We start from the raw sequence: 23967 nt of genomic DNA, 5'->3' as shown, positions 1-23967 counted from the left end.
ATGAAGTGACATCTCAAAGAGAATTGAGAATATATATACATATATAATAAAAACTATTGTTAATATTAAGTAAATGAGTCATATTATCTGTCTTACAAGCTAATATTAAAATAAATTGATGAGTAGAAAAGAGAACTCAAAATTTGAGTATTAAGTAGATTTAAATCACCATCTGTATGATATTTTTCCTTAAATATATACACTCCATTAAGAATGGATAAAATATTGTAGCATGTGATTCATACCACATATGCTTGTGACCTATTAAGAAATACAAGTGGTAATTTATGTTTGTAATAAGTATGAGGTCCTAATGGTTATAAGTAACCATAATATTAATACTCTTAGGATTTGAATCAGTTACTTGAGACATAATTTAATGTTTCTTATCTTAGGATATTGTCAGATGATCATGCATGATACAATCTAACGAGATATTCTTAAAAAAAACAAATTAAATTATGGTTAAGATCATCTAATTAAGGGGAATATCATTTGGTAAAATCACATTTTTTGTATTTATTATGGATAGGATATAATTATGAACTCAAAAGAAATTAAAATGAACTCTTATGAGAAGTTTAATGTGATAAATGATTTAAGGTATTGTATACTATATGTACTCAAAAAATTAACCATTTCGAGTGGTTATATTGCCCTAACAAAAACATATAACATGTGAGTTTTCGAAATATGCTCTGGTCATTCAGTCCATTTATTAAATATGAATATTACAGTGTACATGTTATTATATCCTATCATATATGAGTGGAAGACGGAAGAAAATAATCCACCCAAGATAGAAAAAAAATGAAAAAAATGCCCATTACAAAGTTTAGTACTTTATTTTATGATAGCTTAGTGTTTAATTTATTTTATGAAAAATTAAAACAAATTAAAAAATTAAATCAATTTAATAGAAAAATATATAAATATTTAAAATTGCAGTTGTACCACTTGCAACTGCATAAGGTGGTTGGTGGGTATGACTACCCACTAACTTTATTTTAAAAAGATTTATATTTGTTTTAGAATAAATTTTTTTTAGTTCTTGACTAATTTATTTTTAGATGATTTCTTGTGTGTGTCAGATTTCTCTCTTGTACATGTCGGCGATTTTCATAAGTAATGAAGGACTATCGACCATTGATGTGCGTTCCTAGATTCTCAACGAGTTAGATTTATCATTTTATAAAATTATACTGCAATACATATAACTTAAATTGTGACTAATGTATATAATTTGATCTCGTGATTATACACGAGACTATAACTATATGATATTATTTTCAATAATTATAATATACCAAATAGTCACAACTGGTCCATATGCATGGAATAAATTATTTTAATGATCATTTCCTTTTTATTTTAATTATTTAAGATTATGATAAAGTTTCTTATTTTGTCACGCAATTCACCTTTATTGGGATTAAGAGATATTTTATCTATGTTGCTAAATCACAAAGTTTTGATGCTAAAAATAATTTGCAACAAGTATTTTTTTTATGAGAATTATTTTACAAGTTGGATTATATATATATATATATATTAGGACGGAGAGATTACTTTAAAAAAGTGAAAGTGCACTATAATTGAGATCCACGAAAAAAAAGAAAAGTTTATATGAGAAATAACTAATTAATTCATGCAAGTGTGAACCCTGTCTTTACTGTAAATCCATGTAAATTTGTTTTGGAAAAATTTTTTCCTGCATCAAGTTCTTTATTATATATAGCTGAAGCTTCCAGACATTGATTACCAAAACCAGTTAGCGTTAAGAGGGAGGAGTGAAACACAATGGAGATTCAAAAAATGAGAGAAATAGAAGATGAAGAGGAACAAGCAGAAGTAGAAATGTGGAAATACTTATTTGGGTTCTCCAATATTGCAGCAGTGAAGTGTGCAATAGAGCTTGGAATAGCTGATGCTATTGAAAATCATAAACGCCCCATTACCCTATCTGAGCTATCTTCCAAGCTTGGATGTGCTTCATCCTTTCTCTGTCGGATCATGAGGTTCTTGGTGCATCACAATATTTTCAAGGAGACACCGAATGTCCATGGCGCCGTCGGCTATGTACAGACACCACTCTCTCGCCGTTTGCTCGGACGGGGAGGGAAAAGCATGGAAGCTCTGTTTTTGCTAGAAAGCAGCTCGGTGATGCTAAGGCCATGGCATTTTCTAACCAAACGTGTTCGCCTGGACAAAAATACTGCAGCATTTGAGGCGGCTCACGGGGATGACATATGGAAATATGCAGCAGAATGCCCAGATCACAGCAAGCTAATTAATGATGCAATGGCTTGTCACGCTAGGATTGCTGTATCTAGGATGATTGATAAGTGCCCAGAAGTTTTTAATGGAGTAAAAACTCTGGTAGATGTTGGTGGGGGTAACGGGACTACTCTGAGCATGTTGGTTAAAGCTTTTCCATGGATTCAGGGCATCAACTTTGATCTTCCTCATGTGGTCTCCACTGCAACAGAATGTGATGGCGTTACACATGTTGGTGGTGACATGTTTGAGAGTGTTCCAAAGGCTGATGCTGCTTTCCTCATGGTAAGAATATCTGATTAATTTGCTTAGCTTCTAACTAGTTTACATCGAAGTCCAATATACTCTAACCTTGTTTACTTGTGTGATTGCAGTGGGTTCTGCACGACTGGAATGACGAGGAATGCATTAAAATCCTAAAGAAATGTAAAGAAGCCATTCCAGAGGAAACTGGGAAGGTGATAATGGCTGAAGTTGTGGTGGGAGAAGAGAAAGACGATAAGCTTGAGTTCGTTAGGCTGATGCTGGACATGGTGATGATGGCTCATACTAACTCTGGTAAAGAGAGAACCAACAAGGAATGGGACTATATTCTTGCAGAGGCTGGCTTTAGACGTCACACTATAAGATCAATTGGAGATGTGAATTCTATAATCGAGGCCTTCCCTTGATCACCGACTCCAAGTTTGTTCTACCTATGCTCATTAATCCATGTCTGGTGTTGGCTTTTCTTAGTGAATTTAATTTCCTTTCTTTTGATTTCTAGCAATGGCTGCTATGAAGGTTTTTTTACCAATTTCAAGAAAGTGGTGCTCTCAATTATTAGTATAAGTGGCAAAATACTAATTTATTACAAGTGGTGCTATGTTATATATAATAGGTAATTAAATAACTTTATAAATGGTCCCAATTTTAATAAATTTAAAAATTCATCTACACAACCACAACAAACGGCCACAGCCAGTGGATATAGAATTTGGATCATCAAATAAAAATCCAAAGAGGAAGAAAACAAAAAAGTATGGAGTTTAATAAGAGATTATAAAATTTCTAACGCTTTTTGTTTTTAAATTTTGTTTAGTTGGATAACTTAAATAAATAAGTTAAATTTTTTAAAAATATTAAAATTTTATTTATTTGATTATAAAAAAAGTCAATTATTTAAGTTATTTTCTGAAAAATTTATTTATTACTGCAATATCTACGCGAATCCTAGAAAAATTCTACTCATCTTAAGATTTTTGGAGAATATAAACACATGACAAAATTCATCCATTTGAATGTAATCATGCTTAACACAAGAGCATCTTATTATCAGTGATATTAATTTAATTTCTAATTTATATATAATCATAAAAAATATAAAAATCATAAAATCTTCTATGCATGAGCTTTTAGAAGGAAATAATTAATATACTTACATATTTATCTCGGCTAATAAGTGTATCTGAATAAATTTGAGAGATTTTAGATTTTAATCCCCCGCTTCTCATTTCAAAAAAAAAATAATTAATGACTTAAAAATATACATTAATGGTATATACACAGAATTATCAATTAATTTCAAAATTTTATTTTTCATTCACTACAAAAATTGAGCAGATCACTAACGGACTTCACCAACGGATTGAAGTCCGTTAGTGATACTAACGGATTCACTGACGGAAAATTGGAGGCGTATTGTCCACTAACGGATGACCTGATCCGTCAGAAGTCCGTTGGTAAAATACTAACGGACCTTTACCCATTAGAAATCTGTAAGTGAATTTATTATTTATTTAATGTAAACGTTTTTTCACTAACGGACTAATCATTCTGTTAGTGAATTGTGGAGCCAAATACACAATCCTAAATGAAATCCCTCATTCGTGTGTTTGCCAAATCAAAATCACTCTGAAATCTGAGCTTGCGTCCAACCTTCCGTTTGTTCACTGCCGCTGGCATCCCTCGTCCACCGCGATCAACGGTCCGCCGCCGTCCACCGCCGACAACTGCGCCCCTTCTCGGCATCACTATCTACGAGTGAGCCCGTCTCTCTCACCAGTCTTTCCCTTCTCCACGGACAGTGTCCACGGGTACCCTATCCATCTCTTCATTAACCAATTTTAACACGATATAAATTTATTTGATGTCATTCTTCTTCCATTCTTTAAGTGTGTTAGTTTCCTTGTAATTTTCATCTAGAGTACAAGCTGTCTAATTTACTGGACTGGTCTTTGGTTTTAACGAGAAGTCCTGCGGTTCAGCTCTCACCTGGTACTCCTCTTCATCTTCTTCTTCTTCTCCTTCTACTTTTTTTCTTAGTTGATCTATTTCTACTTCATGGATAACATCTGGGTTCACAATAGCTTTAATTTCTTAATTGTCTTGCTAGATTCAGATGACTATAAGTACTTGCTTTTGGATTGTTATTAGCATGTTGACCGAGAGAAGAAGCATTTTTTAACACCATCTGTTTGGTACGAGTATTGTGTATGCTGATTCATGAACTCCGTCAACTTTTAGGGCGCTTGCATTGAGTTTGACTTTTGGGTTGTTTGCCAAAGCTAAAGATATTGCATGTGACTTAGCCCCATGAATCTAAGAACTACTCTTTACTTTTGATTTTTAAGTAATCATTGAATGCTCAGCTTGAAAAATAATAGAATTCGAGTATAAGTCCAAGTATGGTCCAATCTTTGTTTGGAACTGTTATCCTAGGATATTTGCCTGTTGGGTCATCTTTTTGTTTCCAATTTAATAGATACAATCTTGGATCTTAAATAAGTAGCTACAAGTACCTTCCCCTTAAAAATTTTAAGGCCCATTGTCTGCACTAAATCATCAAATTATCCGGGCAAGTGCACCAGCAGGTGCACTAGAAATTGCACCTGCTGGTGCACTTGCCAAGTCTAATAGAGTCTAACCATGCAATCTTCTTCAATTCAACAACAAATAATAAATAAATCTAGACAAAAGGAAGGATGTCCCATGCAATCTTCTTACAAAGTCTAATAGAGTCTAACTATTCGAGAATGACTTCTTAATCACTAATAATAATTGTGTTTATTATTTTAAATCTCATAATACATATTTGCAACCTTTGCATAATATTTTATTAATAAATAGAGTGAATATTTTAAAATAATATTATATTAGTTTGAGTCCAATAAAATTGTTTTGAAGTTAATAGATAGTTTATATTTTCTTCTATTAAAATCTGAAAGTACAAAAATATATAATTAATTATTGAATTTTAAAAAAAAAAAAGGAATAGTGTGTTGTTAGGGAAACTAACATTATAAAATTCAGGAAGTTTACCATTTGATACCTAATATTGACTTGGTTCTGTTGGTTAGTAAGCTTCACTAACTGTGGATGACTTTACCAAACTTTGCACAGCAACTTTTAGATATATAAATATAGCATCTGCATAACGACTAGCTTATGTCTGAAACTATATATAGAGTGATTCTCCCCATCCCTTCAAAAAATCAATCATACAAAATTATTCTAGATTTTATTTATTAGTATATTATTTTTTATAAACAAAATATATTTATACAAGATAGTAGTTAGCATATGATTTATTTTTCAAATATTGGTTTCAGTGGTGAAAACTCAGTCTACAAGTGCACTCGAAATTGCACCTGCTGGTGCACTCGAAATTGCACCTGCTGTGCACTCGAAATTGCACCTGCTGGTGCACTTCAAATTGCACCTGCTGGTGCACTTGGCAAGTGCACTAGCAGGTGCATGGCAAGTGCACTAGCAGGTGCATGGCAAGTGCACCAGCAGGTGCACCAATTCAAATTGCACCTGCTGGTGCACTTGGCAGGTGCACCAGCAGGTGCACTTCAAATTGGTGCACCAGCAGGTGCACTTTAAATTGCACCTGCTGGTGCACTTGGCAAGTGCACCAGCAGGTGCACGGCAAGTGCACCAGTAGGTGCACTTGGCAAGTGCACCTCAAATTGCACCTGCTGGTGCACTTGCCAAGTGCACCAGCAGGTGCACTTCATATTGCACCTGCTGGTGCACTTGCCAAGTGCACCTGCCATGCACCAGCAGGTGCACTTCAAATTGCACCTGCTGGTGCACTTGCCAAGTGCACCAGCAGGTGCACGGCAAGTGCACTAGCAGGTGCACTTCAAATTGCCAAGTTCAAGTAGTAACTCAATGAATTTTGGTGTATGTATAAAAGGGAGTAATTACAGTTCTGAAGAAAGTGACTACTATGGACAGTTGGTCGAGGTGTTGCGATTGGAGTATCCAGGGCTACCAATTAAGCGGACTGTACTTTTCAAATGTGACTGGTTTGATCCAACACCAAATACGGGCACTAAGGTGCATAGACAGTATAGAATTGTTGATATTAACAATAAGCGTAGATACAGTAAGTACGAGCCATTTATATTGGCCTCTCAGGCAACACAAGTCGTTTATGCTTCATACCCGAGCAAGCGTTGTGACAAAAATGATTGGTGGGCTGTGATGAAAGTTAAAGGTAGACCCGTTGTTGAAGTATCTCAAACATCTTCAAAGACATATGAACCTTTTCAAGAAGATGACCTATATTGTGCTGAAGTAAATATGGATGATATTAATCAACAACAATGCCTGAATGATCCTAGCGGAGGAATGACTGAGATTCATGATGATGTTTCGACAGAGGAAGACGAATTCCTTAGTGACCCTGATTCTGATGCAGATGTAGATGGTGATAATGAGTTCAATTCATATGAATCAGACTAAATTCATCTATATACTAAATCAGTTTGGAGTTGTATATTTCATGTATTACTCAGTGAGTATCTTAATACATTTGTATATATTTAATATAATGTTTATGAACTTTATATTATTATTGGCAATGACAATTTTTGTTTGTTCACAGATGAGGGGACGTGGAAGGGTTAATAAGCCCAGAGGACCGGTTCAACTTCCTGCTAGTGCAAGTCAAAAGGATGCGAATACAGATGACGGACAAGAGCATGAGCCGCATTTACCACGGGCACCGACGGGACTTGGGGATACGGAACTTCAGATATGGGTACCACTTGCATCCGGTGTACAGCCATCTCATAGAGATCGATCATATACACCAGTTCCACCATGTGCCGATTCACAGCTTCCCCGTCCCCTTCCACCTCCTCTCCGTCACAGTTTACATCCTCACCACCCTACTGCAGCTCCACGACCAGCGGTATCACATACACATTCACCTCATCCTGCATCCCCTTCTGGTACTGCATCAGCTAGAGGGACAGGATCTGCATCAGCTTCTACTCCATCATCTGCTCCTGCATCTGCTCCAGCATCAGCTGCATCGACCACTGCTGTAGGCGGAACACAGTCATTCCTACAAACTATTTCACTCATTAACAACAAGTAATAGTTAATTGTTTATGAATTAAGATTAATTTAAATGTTACCATTTACTTACTGACCATTGTTCATGTAGTTTACATCCGTCGGAGATGTGCAGCCGCAGGATAACTCTGATAGTGAAAGAAAGATTGGTCGAGGAAGGCCACTGTTGGAAGACTGTGCCCAATGAAACTAAGGAGTTTTATTGGCAGGAATTCAAGGTGAAGCATAATTATTTTAGCAGTTTGTCATATATTTATGAAATGTTTAATTACTAACTACTCATAAAATATAATCTTTTTGCAGAAATACTTCATATGGGACCAAGCAATTGAGAGCTTGGTAAAAATTGCATGGCAGAAAAAGGCAGCTGAGCGATACAGGGGCTTAATGTGGGAAATCAGGAAAGGGAAGGCGAAGAATCTTGCAACCCCTGATTCTGTTTTGAGGAAGTGGCAGGAAACTTGGAACACTTCTGAATACAAAGAGAAGTGTGAGAAGTTTTCTGCCAATAGGCGCAGTGAGGCTGGAGGGTCAGGATCTAGCATTTCCAGGCACGCATGCGGTTCTGTTTCACAGTATACCCACCAGCGGAGGATGGTATGTGTTAAAATTTTTATTTTATAATTATCTTCTTATAAATATTTTGGTTGGATGACAAATGCTACAATTCTTATAATAGGTAACAGAGGGAAAGACTAGGCAGAGAACCACATCCTCATGAGCTTTTTGAGGCCACACATAAGAGAAAGGGGACGGAGGAGTTTGTTGATGCGAGGTCAAAAGCTATTTATGTAAGTTAATCTTAAATGTAGTTATTAACAATTTTGATTGACTTAAATTGTTTTACTTATACGTTACTTTAAATTTATAATGCAGGATAAATACATACAACTGAAGGAGGCTGCTACACATCAACAGGAGGGAAGCAATGAGCCGACGCCCATAAATGAGGCCCAACTGTACTACGAAGCGGTTGGCGGACAGAAAAAGGGTCGAGTTTATGGGTTAGGGTCCCAGGCTTCAACATATTTTCATGAGCCATCTCATTGTTTTGCATCATACACGTCTGCACCCCCAGTGGATCCTCCTACAATTGAAACAATGAACAGGATGCAGAATAAAATTGATCGGCTAGAGACAGAGAATAGTCGAATTACCACAAGGCTGGACGAGTTGCAGACGATTATGCATAGGATGATGGCACAACAGGGTATTGGGACATCCACTCAGACATCTGCTCCTACGGCACCTCCAGCTCCGTCTCCACAACAGCGGTGTGATGATGCCCCTGTCATTGGTGATCATCATACAGATAGTGATGATGATACAGATGATGAGCTAGCTAGTTTAGTTTAGTATGTATATTTTGTTATGACCTGTTGATAATTTTTATTTCAAATTAAAATTGTAGTACAAATTCTTTACGTTTTAAATATATTTTAATGAGTAATTTGGTTTTGTCCATTCATAATATTATTATTGTCGATGGATGTATATGAATGTACAGATGAATATATATGAATGTACAGGGTACAGATGGATGTATATGTACAGTTACAGGGGTAGGGGTACAGGGGTATAGAATTTGCAATTGTGTATTTTCATTCACTAACGGATTAGTAACCAAAAATCCGTTAGTGTCACCAACGGAAAATTCCGTTGGTGATCCGTCACTGTCACTAATGGATATAAATTTTCGTTAGTGAATAATTTACCAACGAGGATTTTTCTGACGGAATAAATCCGTCACAGATCCGTTAGTGAAAAATTCCACTAACGGATTTTCAACGCTCTCCAACGAAAATTTCCGTTGGTGATTTTGGAAAATCCTGTAGTGATTTTGTAAGAAAAAAAAAAATAAATTCTACTAGGATTCAATTTTTTTAAAATGAAAATATTTTAAATAAAAAATTTTGAATTTTTTATTTTCAATAAAAAGTTATTAAAAATTAATTGAATTGAATATTTATGAAATCTTTACTTTCAAGTGTTAGTGATTTCAATACATAATCATTCTTGCAAATTGCAGATTGATTTTCAAATCTTTCAGTAAAATCCACTTAATATATTCTTGTATTGTGATATTTATTTTAATTATTCAATTTAATTTTATTGAAATTAATTATAATTTTTTATTTGGACTTCCCATACATATTTATTCAGGTCATGATATATATTATATTCTTTCACAAAAATTTGTTGTTGCTTTATATTTGCAATATGTATTTTTTATGAGAAAATACTTATACTAAAATTTATAAACTAATTTTGTGTGATTTGAAATCATAACTTATACTCAATAAACTAATTAATTAAAATTTATGTCAATATTGAAAAATAAAATTTAACTTTTATTTGATATTTTTAATACAATTTGAAAAAGAGTATTAAATAATTTAGAGCTATATTTCCTTGTATTAATAGTTGAACTAATTATTAAATGTAAGTGTTCAAATTAATATTAAGTTAAGTGAAATCAAAACTCTAGACATCCATAGGGATGGCAACGGATCGGGTATTTTCGGGTATCCGATCCAATATCCGATCCGACCGAACCCTAATAGAACGGATTTGGGTAGTTATAATCGGGTTTGAGATGGGTTCGGATTTTAAAAATAATACCCGTTGCGGGTTCGGATCAGATTCGGGTTTTATGTATAGGGTATCCACTACCCGAACCCGTTTATATAAATAATTAATTTAATATAAAAAATATATTTTACAATAATATTTATAAATTTTTTTTATATATTTTTATTTAAAAATTTAAATTTAAATATTCTTTAGAAATATTAGATTTTTTAAATGAAAATTATTAATGAAAAATATTTTTTATATAAATTATTAATTAAAATATATAAAATTAAACGGATTCGGGTTTTATTCGGATAATAATAATCGGATTTGGGACAGATTCGGATAATTTAAATTAATTTTTAATCGGGTTCGGAACGGGTTCGAATATTACTAATATAAATCGGGTTCGGATTCGGATAGTTTAATTTTCGCGGGTACCCTACCCGTTTACATCCCTAGACATCCATTTTATTGAATTCTTAATTTTATTATGATCTTTGTCTATTGAATATAATTTAGGTGTTATCTAGTTAATTAAGAGAATTTAATTCAATTCTTTTATTTGATAGGCCAATTATTAGTAAAATTAGTATAATTTTTGATATTTAATCCCAATTTTTCTAAACATGATACTTATCACTATATTACATGAAATGATTCCGTACAATTGTAAAATTGACACATCGGTGACATATTGCTAAGATTAATTAGTAAGGTTCCTATTATGAGTATATAACAATTATATGATATAATATAAATAATACTTATATATATATATAATATTATAAGATTTTTCTAAATTTGTAATGGATTTTTCTCAATTTCTTGATACAAATTATTAATTTATTGTATTAAAACAACATTTTATATTTTTATTGACTGTAAAGATGCAACAGATATAGAAGATAAAGCGAGATGAGGATAAATAATTGAAGATTGAGAACCAAGACCATATACCCTTTGCTTTTGGTACCTCCAACCACATCTATATATATCTGATTTCCTGTCTCCTAGAGAGAACATATATATATATATAAAGAATGTTAACTAAAATACCACTAATTTATAACATGTATTTCAAAATAAACAAATAATTGTAAGTATGAGTATAAACAAATAATTCAGTCGCACTCACTGGTCGACCCAATTTTTTCTCCTAAATAAATACATATATACATAAATCATAATCAATGCAAAAGTTTTAAACAAATAGATATGAAGATGATACTCACTAATTTATCAGATATCTCTGCATAACTAATTGATCTACTTTTATGGGTAAATGGTCTAAAAGCATCGTAGCACCGCAATGATTTCGAGAGTTTTGCGCTGAACGTCAAATGACTGCAAGATCATTCCAGCGTTGTTCCCAATTTTCCTGTGTTTCATCATTTATAAATGTGGGCTTTTCTCCTTTTGTCTTGAAATCTAAAATCATATCTCGATATCTCTACTTTTGCTTACCAAGCATCTTCTATCATTCCATCAATGGATGAATTCTAATAAAATTTTTTCTGCAATGACACAATTGTTAATTAAAAATATGCATATATAAATTTTTTTAAAAGAACTAATATATTTATTACCTTAAATTCTTCCCAATAAAAGTTTTTTTATCTCCCATGTGACACCTTTCCAATTAACGCCACTAGCATCAATTCACTCTTTAAAAATATCAGTAATAATTTGAGCACAAGCATATCCAGGTCAAAATCTCAACAAAAAAGGATAATATTATTAAATAATATCTTATAATCCAAATAAATTTGATAAAAGTAATAAAAATATTAATAATATACTCACAATTCTCCTCTACGCAACTATAACGGTTGCCGCCCTATAGAATCATTCATAGCTAAAGATTGCGACTCTTGTAAGCTAGAAAGAGCATTTCTTGCACCTAGCTCCTGATCATTAGAGCTAACTGATGGATGTGATTGCAGCGTCAAAGGCTCACATTCAGATGTCGAAGGAGTACCTAAATTCGAATTAGGTGTAATTACTAAAAAGTGTTTGCTTCTAATCACATCTATAATTAAAAAATAAGTTAAAAATATATGTTTTTTAAAAAATTATCCCTATACAGAAAATTTGATAGTGTCTCTAAAAATTGAACATCTCATAATTACTATTAACAACACAACCTGCATAAGATATTATATTGCATAATAAATATATCATTTTTCTTAAACGCACACTTCAATTATCAATTAGAAATTGTATTCATAGATCAATTTATATGCAAATATCAATTAGTATCACAGGACAAATAAAGTTCAATTTGCTCTATATTTGATTGAATTCTAATATAATGGCATTTCCTATGAAAAAATATCCATAATTGCAAATTAAAATTTATAACATATATTATAATAGTATTTATTCAATGTCACTATCATCATTATATCCCACGAGTTCATCTTTATATTCTTCTTCGCTTTCAGTTGAAGAACTTAGATATGACTCATTTGGTTGTTCTTCTTCTTCAATATCTTCAAGATCTAATGATTCACTACGTGGATCATTTAAATTTTTAACTTGATCTTGTAAATGTATATCAATTTGAAGCACTTACTCTTTTTTATCTTGAAATACTTAGTCTGACATTTGGTTTATTAAATTTGACTTAGGTGCCATGACAACAGATCTAGGCTTCAGTTTGCATATTGATACCAGTCATCCTGTCTCTTTTTAGGTTGGGATAAGGGATATAAACTACTTGTTTAGCTTGGAAAGCAAGAATGAATGCTTTATATTTATTTAATCTCCATCGATTATTGATATCCACCAAGTTATACTGTTTGTGAGACTTGATACTAATATTCGAAGTTAAATCAAACTATTCACACTTGCAGAGTATTGTTCTCTTTATTGGTAATGTAGGGTACTCTAATTGAATCACCTCAATCAAAATACCATAGTAGTCATTTGAATTATTGCTATATGTTGAACCTTGAATGCAAACTCCATTATTCATCATATATTGATTAACACTATGACTGATTGTATGAAATCTATAACCAATTAAAAAATAAACAGACTATGATTTCACACTTCTCAGTTGTCCTTCTGCTAAATCCTTGATAAATTTATTATCTATATTTGAACAATTCGCCTGACAAAAAATAACAAAAAGTTCTCATGTAATTTTTTGCATATAAAGTTAATTGCTCAAATGACATTTACATGTAAACTTTTCTCATACTTACATAAGGTTTGAACCAATCAGAAAAAAAGAAAATTTCCCAAGGCTTCCTTAATTTCAGACTCACTGATATCTTGATACATTTGTCAATCTCATTCATGAACACACTGAATTTAAAGTTTAAAGGGGTAGTTCTTAAAAATAAATGAATATTAATTGAGTTGATATTTGATCAATTAAATTGAAATTTGATATAATAAACTTATTTAACATATGTATCAATTTCTCGGCAATGTAATAAGACATATATTTGGGCAGCATTATATTTTCATCAGACAACATCCTCAATTTTGCCTTCCCATAAAAACATCATAGATACTTGAATATAGATAATTTTCCTTCATTTTCAATAGAATCTCCATCATCATCATTACGGAGTACTTGACATTCCTATGTGATTACATAAGGTTCAAAATAATATGCACAAAAATTTGATGCTTCTTCTACTAAGTATGCATTACATATTGAGCCCTCTACTTTTGCTTTGTTCTTTACATTTTGCTTTAGGTAGCGCAAATGTCTGAAAAGTAATAATACTAATAAGAATTAAGCTTAGTGTCTATAGATATATAATGGTTGAATTATTACCTCTAAAAAGGATACATCCATCTATATTGTATTGGACTCACAATTATAGCTTCATATGGCAAATGAATGGAAAGATGTTCCATTGAATAAAAAAAAAGCAGGTGAAAATATACATTCTAATTTATAAATTATAATTCGTATATCTTGTTCCGAATGCTCCATGTTTGTGATTTTGATATTCATAGATGTAAGATTTTTGAAAAACAAGCTCAATTCAGTCAATGCTTGCCAGACTATAGTCAGAAGAAACTCACAAAATGCTATAGGTAATAATCTCTGCATAAACACATGGTAATTGTGACCCTTCATCTTGAAAAGTTTATATTTTTGCATATCAACACACCTACCCATGACATATAACCGTCGAAAAACTTAAGATTTTTTAACCACTCATATAAAATATATTTTTATTGTTTATCAAGTGTGTAGCAAGTTTGGAATATTTACCTGTATGCATATTTCTTTCCAATTACTTTATGCGACATAACAATGTCATATCTTTTCTCGTTTTGGCATTATCCTTCATTTTCCCTTCAATATTCATCACTGTATATAAAGTGTTCTCAAGTACATTTTTCTCGATGTGCATGATATTTAAATTATGCCGAATGAAATTTGAAGACCAATACGGTAAATTCAAAAATATGCTTCATTTCAGCCATCCAATATTTTTAGATATGGCTACATTCACATATTCACCATCAAAGTCTGCAACTTTTCTAAGCCTGAAGTCGTCCATTTGAAAGAAATGTGTCTTCACTACTCAAAATAGGTGTTTCAGACATGCATACTTTTTTCTTGAGAAAATTTATTCGATTCTGTCTAAACGAATGGCCCAATAGGAAGAAACTTATGATGATTGTCAAACCAGTTAACCTTTCCCCGTGACTAAGTGAAAATGCATCTGAATGCTCCATACAGTAAGAATATGCTAATTTCACTGAAGTATTCCATCTAGACAACATTGAATATGTAGGAAAATCACTAATTGTCCATAGAAGAGTAGCTTTCATTTGAAAGTTTTGCTTTTTAGAAACATCATATGTCTACATCATATGTCTAATAGGCAAATTATAGGGTGTGATTATTACCAGCCAACATGACCAACATGCAAATGGTTGAAATCCATCGGTGCACAACTCCAAGCGAACATTTTGACTTTTTGCAGCAAATTTTGGATGGGAGTGATTAAAGTGCTTCCAAGCTTCCAAATCAAATGGATGACACATAACATCATTTTCCATGTTATGCTCATCATGCCATTGCATATGGATGGTTGTTGCTTTTGAAGAATAAAGTTTTTGAAGCCTTAGTATCAAAGGAAAGTAGTACATCCTCTTATCTGGTATATTTTCCTTTCTTAACCCACTCTTAGACTTATATTTAGTCTGACCACAAAATTTACAAATTGTCAAATAACTATATTCTCCCCAATAAATCATGCAGCCAAGCTTGCTGCAATCAATTTTTTCAATCGGTAGGCCTAACCCACGCATAAGCTTTTTTGTATTATAGAAACTGTTCATTAACTTATTATCATCAAGTAAGACTTCACCGATAAATTTAACAATTGCATCGTAGCATCTATCAGAAAAATGGTGCTTAGACTTGGATATTCAACATTCGAGCAATGGCTGATAATTGAAAATGTTTTTCACAATCAGGCCACAATTCCTCTTCAACAGCACTTAGCATATCAAAGAACTTCTGATAATTTGGATTAGGAATTTCATTTACATTCTCAAACTCATTATTGAAATGATAAACACTTGAAATCATGTCTGAAGTTTGATTTATGAACTCAACTTCATTTGTTAACCCTATATGGCTCACTATGTATATTCCATTTATAATAATTCAGTCTAAATTCCCACTTCATAAGATGTAATTTGGCATCATCAACAGGGAGGTACTTTCGATTATTGCATTTTCTACATGGACATTAAATTTTACTTCTATTCATAAATTCTGGATTACTACAAGTAAACTATATAAATATATCCAATCCAACTAAGAGATCAGGATTTAATAGGCCATCTTGTTGCAATCTAGCATACATCTATGTTCTAGTAGTACTCATGTTATATTCCTACTACAATATGTAAATAAGTCATTAAATAGGTATGGACCTAACCCATTCAAAAATGCATCATCTCCGCCATGCAATAAGTGATTAAATATTCCAAGTGCACAAAATAGAATGTGCACTTGCACAACAAAGGGCAACTACTGGTAGGACTTATACAAATATATGAAAAATATTTCAAATATTTGATGACTAATAGAATGTGCATTTTGAACTGTCTATAAAGATAATTCAAAGCCCTCTCAAGTGAAATGTGAGTAGGATAATGAACAGGCATCTATATTTAATAATATTTGGATACTTTGTTAGAAAACAAATAGAGTTGTTCCTTAAATTTTTTAAGAAAAGAACTAATAGTCATCCATACAACATGCATAAATAAATTGTTAGATTCAATCTAAATATTAAAGACAAGTCCATTTCAATTATACACAATAGGAGTCATACATGATGTAATTAATAAATGATGTAAAGTTAAAGTAATTTATATTATTAATTAATGATATAATTAAAAATGATAACAAGGCTTGCTGCACTGTGTGTGCAGCAAATGGCTTGTTGTACTGTACACCAAGTGCCTTGCTACACACACTACATTGTGTTGCAAGTGCCTTGTTGCACTGTGTGTAGCAAGTGCCTTGTTGCACTGTGCAATAAGCCTTACAGCACTGTGCAATATGCAGCAAGGCTTGCTGCACTACCTCAAAGCAATATGGAAAGAGCAATTTTTCAAATCATGTATATTTAAAAAAATAATTTTAAAATGATGCAGGATCCGAAAATATTTTCGGATCCTGTGTGTCAACCCAGCTTGTTCGGCAGTCATACTGCCGAACACGCTGGTTCGACACTCATAGTGTCGAACAACAGCAAATTCGACACTATGAGTATCGAATTTTGCTGATTTGTGTCTCGGGCAGATTATCTGCCCTAGGAGAAGTAGGCCAACATTCTTCGGCACTCTAAGTGCCGAAGATGTGAAAGCCTGCAGGCTAGGCCATGCATGCACTTCCATGGTGCATGCATGCAATTATATAAAAAAAAGTTATTATTTATTTTTTTATATTATAATAATAAATAATTTTATTTTATATTTAAATTTTTGTTAAAATTTTTTAATATATATTAAAAATTAATAATTTTAAAATAAATAATTTATATTATAATAATAATAAATTATTTATTATTAATTATATTAATATTTAAGTTTTTGTAAATAATTTTATTAGAAAATATACAATTTAATATTTTTAAAATAAATAATAATTATGAAAATAAAATAAAGTATTTTTCTTATTAATATAATAATTTAATTTTTAAAAATATTTCATCCATTCTATTTATTTATTATTTTAAAATTATTATTTATTTTTTTAGATTATAATTTTATTATAATTTATTATAATTTGTTGTAATAAAACTATAAAATTATGATCGAATGTTTAGCAGATCAAAGAATGAAACAGCCCTTTCTGCTTATTATTTATTTTTTTAGATTATAATTTTATTATAATTTATTATAATTTGTTGTAATAAAAATTAAATAATAAATTTAAAATAATAAATAAATATAACGGATAAAATATTTTTAAAAATTAAATTATTATATTAATAAAAAAAATACTTCATTTTATTTTCATAGTTACTATTTATTTTAAAAATATTAAATTGTATATTTTCTAACAAAATTATTTACAAAAACTTAAACATTAATAAAATTAATAATAAATAATTTATTATTATTATTATAATATACATTATTTATTTTAAAATTATTAATTTTTAATATATATTAAAAAAATTTAACAAAAACTTAAATATAAAATAAAATTATTTATTATTATAATATAAAAAATAAATAATAATTTTTTTATATAATTGCATGCATGCACCATGCAGGTGCATGCAGCTTTCACATCTTCGGCACTTAGAGTGCCGAAGAACATTGGTCTGCTTCTCTTCGGGCAGATAATCTGCCCGCGGCACAAATCAGCAAAGTTCGACACTATGAGTGTCGAACCAGCGTGTTCGACAGTATAACTGCCGAACAAACTGGGTTGACACACCGAAAATATTTTCGGATCCTGCATCATTTTAAAATTATTTTTTTAAACATACATGATTTAAAAAATTGCTCATATGGAAACAGCATCCATGAAAAATAATGGAACCAAGAGAATTCTAATTTTAGATATGGCAAAAGAGTTGGCAGAGAAGATATAATTGATTCTGAATCACAAGATTGGAATCCTAGCAAGGTTCAAAAATTGAATTCTCCTTCTAGTAAGGGTATTGATCAATCAACCGAGGCAACCATGAGAAAAGCTCGTGTCTCAGTCAGAACCTGATAAGAAGCTCCCATGGTGTGTGTCATTAAATATTAGCCTACTCGTGTTCCAAATTTTGTTATATTACTGTCGATGGCCGATTCAGTATTTTAGTTTTATTAATTAATCAGATCACTGATGGATGTCAATGGAGAAAATATGGACAGAAGATGGCCAAAGGAAACCCATGTCCTAGAGCCTACTATAGATGCACCATGGCAGTGGGTTGCGCAGTTCGCAAACAAGTATGTATCAGTTTCATACTTAAATTTTCATTTTTTTATTTTTTAAAAATAGCTTAAACTAATATGTGAGTTGTGGTAATGAATTACAGGTCCAACGTTGTGCGGACGACAAAACAATATTGATTACAGCTTATGAAGGCAACCATAATCACCCTATGCCTCCAGCTGCCATGGCAATGGTTCCCGCAACAACAGCAGCTGCAAGGCTTGCTGCATTGCGTGTGCAGTAAATGCAACTGCACTGTGTATCTCTTATGCCATAAAAATTAGAAATAAAAATTAAAACTAAATCAAACATTTATAGTACTATGTGCCCAAAGTAAAATGCAAGGTAGAGAGAGAGTAATGAAAAGCTAGTAATGAATAGCTAATATGAAAAAATTCACACTTATCTAAGACAAATAAACAAAGGGAGCTCAAAGAAGGGACCTCTTAATACCAGAACAAAAAAAACATATGACAATAAAACATATTAATGGCAATCTCATAAAACCCTAAATCACAAAGTAAAACCTGAAAAAGAAGCCAGTCGAATTGCAATTTAAGGGAGAGGAAGAGAAGGACGCAGTCAAGTTTGGTTGAGGGGGAGAGAGGTTAAGCAGGAGGGGTTTGCGAGAGAGGGAGTGAGAGCAGACGAGCAAGAGAGAGGGAGAGCATAGCGAGCGAGAGAGAGAGATTTGTGAGAGAGAGAAAGCGCAGAAGAGGAAAAACTTCTAAGTGGGAGTTAAAAGTTTTTTTTTTTTTTTGTTAAAATAATTTATGTTAAAATATAAATTATAATAAAATAAGTTTAAAATAAAATTTATAAATTATAATAATACCGACGTTCTATATTCATCAGTAATTTATTAAAAAAATTAAAATGAAGCATACATTACCAATGCAAACTTTTATCGGTAATAAATTAAAATTTTAAATTAATTATATTTAATTAATAGCGATGCTATTATATCGTAAATGAGCTTTTTAATTTAAAATATTTTTAAATAATAACATGTAAATAATATCGACGATAATATATTACTAATAATATATTAAAATTTATAATTATGTATTAATTATTTAAATTTTACCGATGATTTATTTAAATATTAAAATAAAATATTAATTAAATATTACTGATATTCAAATCTCGTGGATAATGTATGTGTATTAAAATTATAAAATAGAATTTAATATTATTGACCGCAGAGCATTGTCAATAATATATTTTAAATTAAATAATTAAATATTATCAATAACAACATATCATAGATAATATATTTTAAATTAATTAATTAAATATTACCGACCATAATTTATGGTCGGTAATATATTTTATTTAATATGTAATTTTTAAAATTATATTGATGATATTTTTTTATAATAAATTTAAATTTTAAATAATTATTTAAATATTATCGACCACATCTATCATTGTTTATATTTTAAATTAAATTTTAGTAAATAATTAGAAATCACCAATAAATTTTTTGCGTGGATAATTATTGTTGATATATTTTTATTTTTTATAATAAAAATAAATAAAAATTAATAATCATAATAAATTAATTTCATATATAGAAATTAAAAATATTAGTCTTATATAATCAATTTAATATAGCTCCAAACAAATTAAAACATTTTAATCGCAACAAGGCATAAAATGCATAATTATATGTATTCAATAGATAAAATTGATTATTAAAAAACTCTAAAATAAAAAGTCAAATTTGATTGATTCATTCGTAATTGGAAAATAAATAACAATATATAAAATTTGTCACGTTTTAAAATAGAAAAAAAGATATAAAAAAAACTCAAAACATAAATAGAATATTATATATTTGAATATTAAATTTATTTTAATTTTTCAATCCTTTAAATATGACTTATATGATTATATAATTATTCAATTTTAATTTTTATATTCATTTAATTTATGTAACTATTTAATTAACAAATTTCTACTAATTAATACTGATTTTAATAAAGCAGTTTTAAATAACTTTATTTTTATTATAATATGATATATATATATATAGAAACTTATTTTAGGTATAATTGTTATTTTTACCTTTCCTTTACCATGAAAATAAATAGCTATAATTTCATTTTTAATTACGGTAAAATATCGATATAATAATAAAAAAAATATTTATAAATATTTTTTTTTCAAAATATAAATTGAATTAAAATCTCACAAATTTAATTTATTGGTAAGTGCATTAAAATAAATTTAAAAAATATCATATTTTACTCTTCGGCTAAAAAAAAAAAAAAATAAAATTGAACAACATGAGCATTATGCTATTTGTGCTCATTCTGCAGTTTCTGAGCATCAATGCTCATTTTGAGCCAATTTGCAGCAGAATGGCTCAAGTGAGCATAAAAGCAAAAGTTATTGGGGAAAAAAAGTTAATCACCAATTATATAAAAGATCATTCAAACTACATAAGGAAATCTTAATTAAAAGTTGGCATAACATCACCCAGTAGCAACTGCCAATACAACTCGAAGCTGAAATTGAAGGTGATAAACTGTGAGCAGTGGATTAATAGCATATGGAACAATGAAAGAACTGCCTTTTGTAGGTGAACAAGAAGAAGCATGAAATAACTGCATGCTTCAGCAGAAAGTTTCAATTGTCAATACAGATATTTATGGCCAATTAACTTGAAGAAAAACAACTAGTGAAGGACTAACAGAGAAAGAATTAGAGAAAATCCTATCAAAAATATAGAATAGGATTTACGTATTAATATGATATATTTAATTTTTAATTGTTTAAGTATATAAATTGATTAATTATCAAGTAGCATTGAAATCAATGTTTCTGATACTTACAGCAAGTCATCATCCAATTACCGATGAGAGTTGAAATAAAAGAAACAATTATCTACTATGTATAAATAAGTATTTTCCTTGAAAACATTCATCAAAGATAAATTCGGAAGATTGTAAAAACATGTGATTTATGTGAAAAGTAACCAAAAATCATCTCTCCTATTTTATCTTCTCAAACTCCTAACTGAAAAGAAGAGACAGGTGGGAGAGAAAGAACAAGAAGATAAGGACTAATTTTATTTATGAGGAGAAGATGGTTGTATCGCCATCTCTTTTCGATTTGGAATACATAGTAGATTGATTTTTATCAATTGAATTTTATTTTGTTGAGATTTTTATTCAATCTAATTTATATGAGTTATTTATCGCTTTTATTTGGTGAGAGGGGACTTTGCTATTCTTGTTTTGTTTCTGGTCGATGAATAGTATCATCTCTACTTATTAGAAGGTCTATTGCATGTCGACAACGGCAATTCAAGACCGTCCTACTACGTTCAGCGATCACCTCTCTCATCGGCTCTGTTGCGTCCTTCACAAGGGCAATCTGAGACCGCCCTACTACATTTAGTGATCACATCTCTCATCGGCTCTATCGCATCATGTGAAGTAGAGTTCGTTTTATATTAGTGATTTAAATCTTTTCGGTGAGTTTGTTGGTATACTTATAAATGGCTCTAGATTGAAATTGATTTTAGTACCGTTTTTGCTCTATAGATTTTTATTTTTTCATTTGATGATCTGATTTTTATTTTTTTATTTGATGATCTGAGATCCAGAAAATGGGGTTTTACAATGGGTTCTGTAAAACTAGAAAGACTTAGACCTAGAGGAGAGTATTTCTTCTTTTATATGTTTCCTTTTGTCTGCTAGTGACGTGCTAATAGAACGTATATCATTGGTCCACCTGTCCCTGCTACGTTGATATGGACGTATGAGAGAATCAGATCTCTGATCCATGCGTAACGGCCTCTGATTCTTTCAGGACGCGTATGCGGGTGGATCCACACGAGGGACATGCGGATCTACTTCCTGGTTTCGGGTTGGGCCAGAGGATGAGGTAAGGGCTGAGCCCAACGAGGATCGGCTGGTCCAGTCGGAAGGGTCGGGCTGGCCTTGGAGAGGGGGAGCTGGACTTAGTGCGAGTTGTGAGGTTCGAGGGCTTTGAGATGATGGGCCTACATCGTGGGCTGGACCCCAGACCGGGGAGGAAGAGCCCAGCGGTCATCAATTGCCCCTTTACCCTCTCGTTAGTTATTAGGCAACTGACGAGGGGGTAAATATCGAGAGTAATAATGACCGCGCCGCTCCAGGACAAAATCGTGCAGGTCAACTTTCCACCTCATTACTGTTTTGCATTTCAAATTCTTTCTGCCTTCTTGCAACCTCTGCTCTCTTTTCTGTCTTCTCTGTGATTTACCTACATCGTCCTTCTTCCTCAGCCGTTTCCAAGGTACGCTCTTTTCTTTGTTATTCTATGGGGAAACCAAAGCTTCCTGACGTTCTTAACGTTGAGTCTAATATCACCCCGTCCGTTCTGAAAAATTTCTTTTCTCGGGAGTATTTAGATACCCCCTTTTTCGCATCCGTGCCCCTTATCCAAACGAAAGGATTGTTCTTCCCGATCCTCCTCCTTCTGACCTGATTGATCCCCAACGGGACCTGAGCCTGGTCTTTTTTGCTAAACAAAGGGAGTTTGGCTTAACTTTCCCTTTCTCTCCTTTCTTTACGGAGGTTTCCGGTACTTCAGTATAACTCCTCGGATGCTAGTCCCCAACTCTATTCTGTTTATGTCCTCTTTTGAGTCCGTGTGTCTAAGCCGGGGGATCATGCCCACAGTGCCTTTATTTGTCTCCTTCTTCCGATTAGTCAGAGCAAGCCACTGTTTTTATTATTTTTCTCCTCGAGGAGGGCTCTCGATCTTTTCGGGTCATAAGGATTCGATAAAAGGCTGGATGGAGGGCTTTGTTGTAGTGGAGCTCAGGAAGGAGTCCGGGCTAGTTTGGGATCTAGAGCTCTCCTGGGAAGAAGTTGCACTGAACTGCAATGACCCGCCCCATCTGAGTCTTACCGAACAAGTTGGATTTGTTTGGCTGACCTCTATTGAAAAGAAATATGATGTTGAGAAATGCATGTTTGTGTCTAATCTTCATGATATTAGTGAAGCGGGTATTTTACTCCACTCAGTTGTGTTATTTTGTCTGGGTAATCTTTGTGGTAAATTGTTTTGTTCTGTATTAATTTCGCATTTTTGCAGCTTCCGTCGTGAAGATGGAATAGATCAAGCCCCCAAAGAACCTCGTGTTATCCCGTGAGAGCATGAACGCGGCTCTGGATGCTCTTCGAGCCGGGCTGTCGGTGAAAGAGGCCACCCAGGAGGTAGCTAAGATTATTTCCATTAGGACGATGAATAAGACCCCAGCTCTGCCCTCTGGTCGAGCTTCGAAACCGAGCTCCAGGGGTGCCAGGTCTTCCAGACCATCTAGT

General features: G+C 32.0%; 1 protein-coding gene across 1 annotated transcript; it reads left to right on the top strand.

The window, feature by feature from the left end:
• The first annotated feature begins 1659 nt into the window (after positions 1 to 1659).
• LOC110627091 (acetylserotonin O-methyltransferase) lies at positions 1660 to 3133 on the top strand. Its single transcript, XM_021773325.2, has 2 exons — positions 1660 to 2562; positions 2652 to 3133. The coding sequence occupies exons 1-2, from the start codon at positions 1801 to 1803 to the stop codon at positions 2946 to 2948; spliced, it is 1059 nt and encodes a 352-aa protein (XP_021629017.1). The 5' UTR covers positions 1660 to 1800; the 3' UTR covers positions 2949 to 3133.
• The last annotated feature ends 20834 nt before the right edge of the window (positions 3134 to 23967 follow it).

Source organism: Manihot esculenta, chromosome 11 (assembly GCF_001659605.2).
Source record: "Manihot esculenta cultivar AM560-2 chromosome 11, M.esculenta_v8, whole genome shotgun sequence".
NCBI classification, from domain to species: Eukaryota; Viridiplantae; Streptophyta; class Magnoliopsida; order Malpighiales; family Euphorbiaceae; genus Manihot; species Manihot esculenta.
This window is presented reverse-complemented; position numbering and strand designations above follow the sequence as displayed.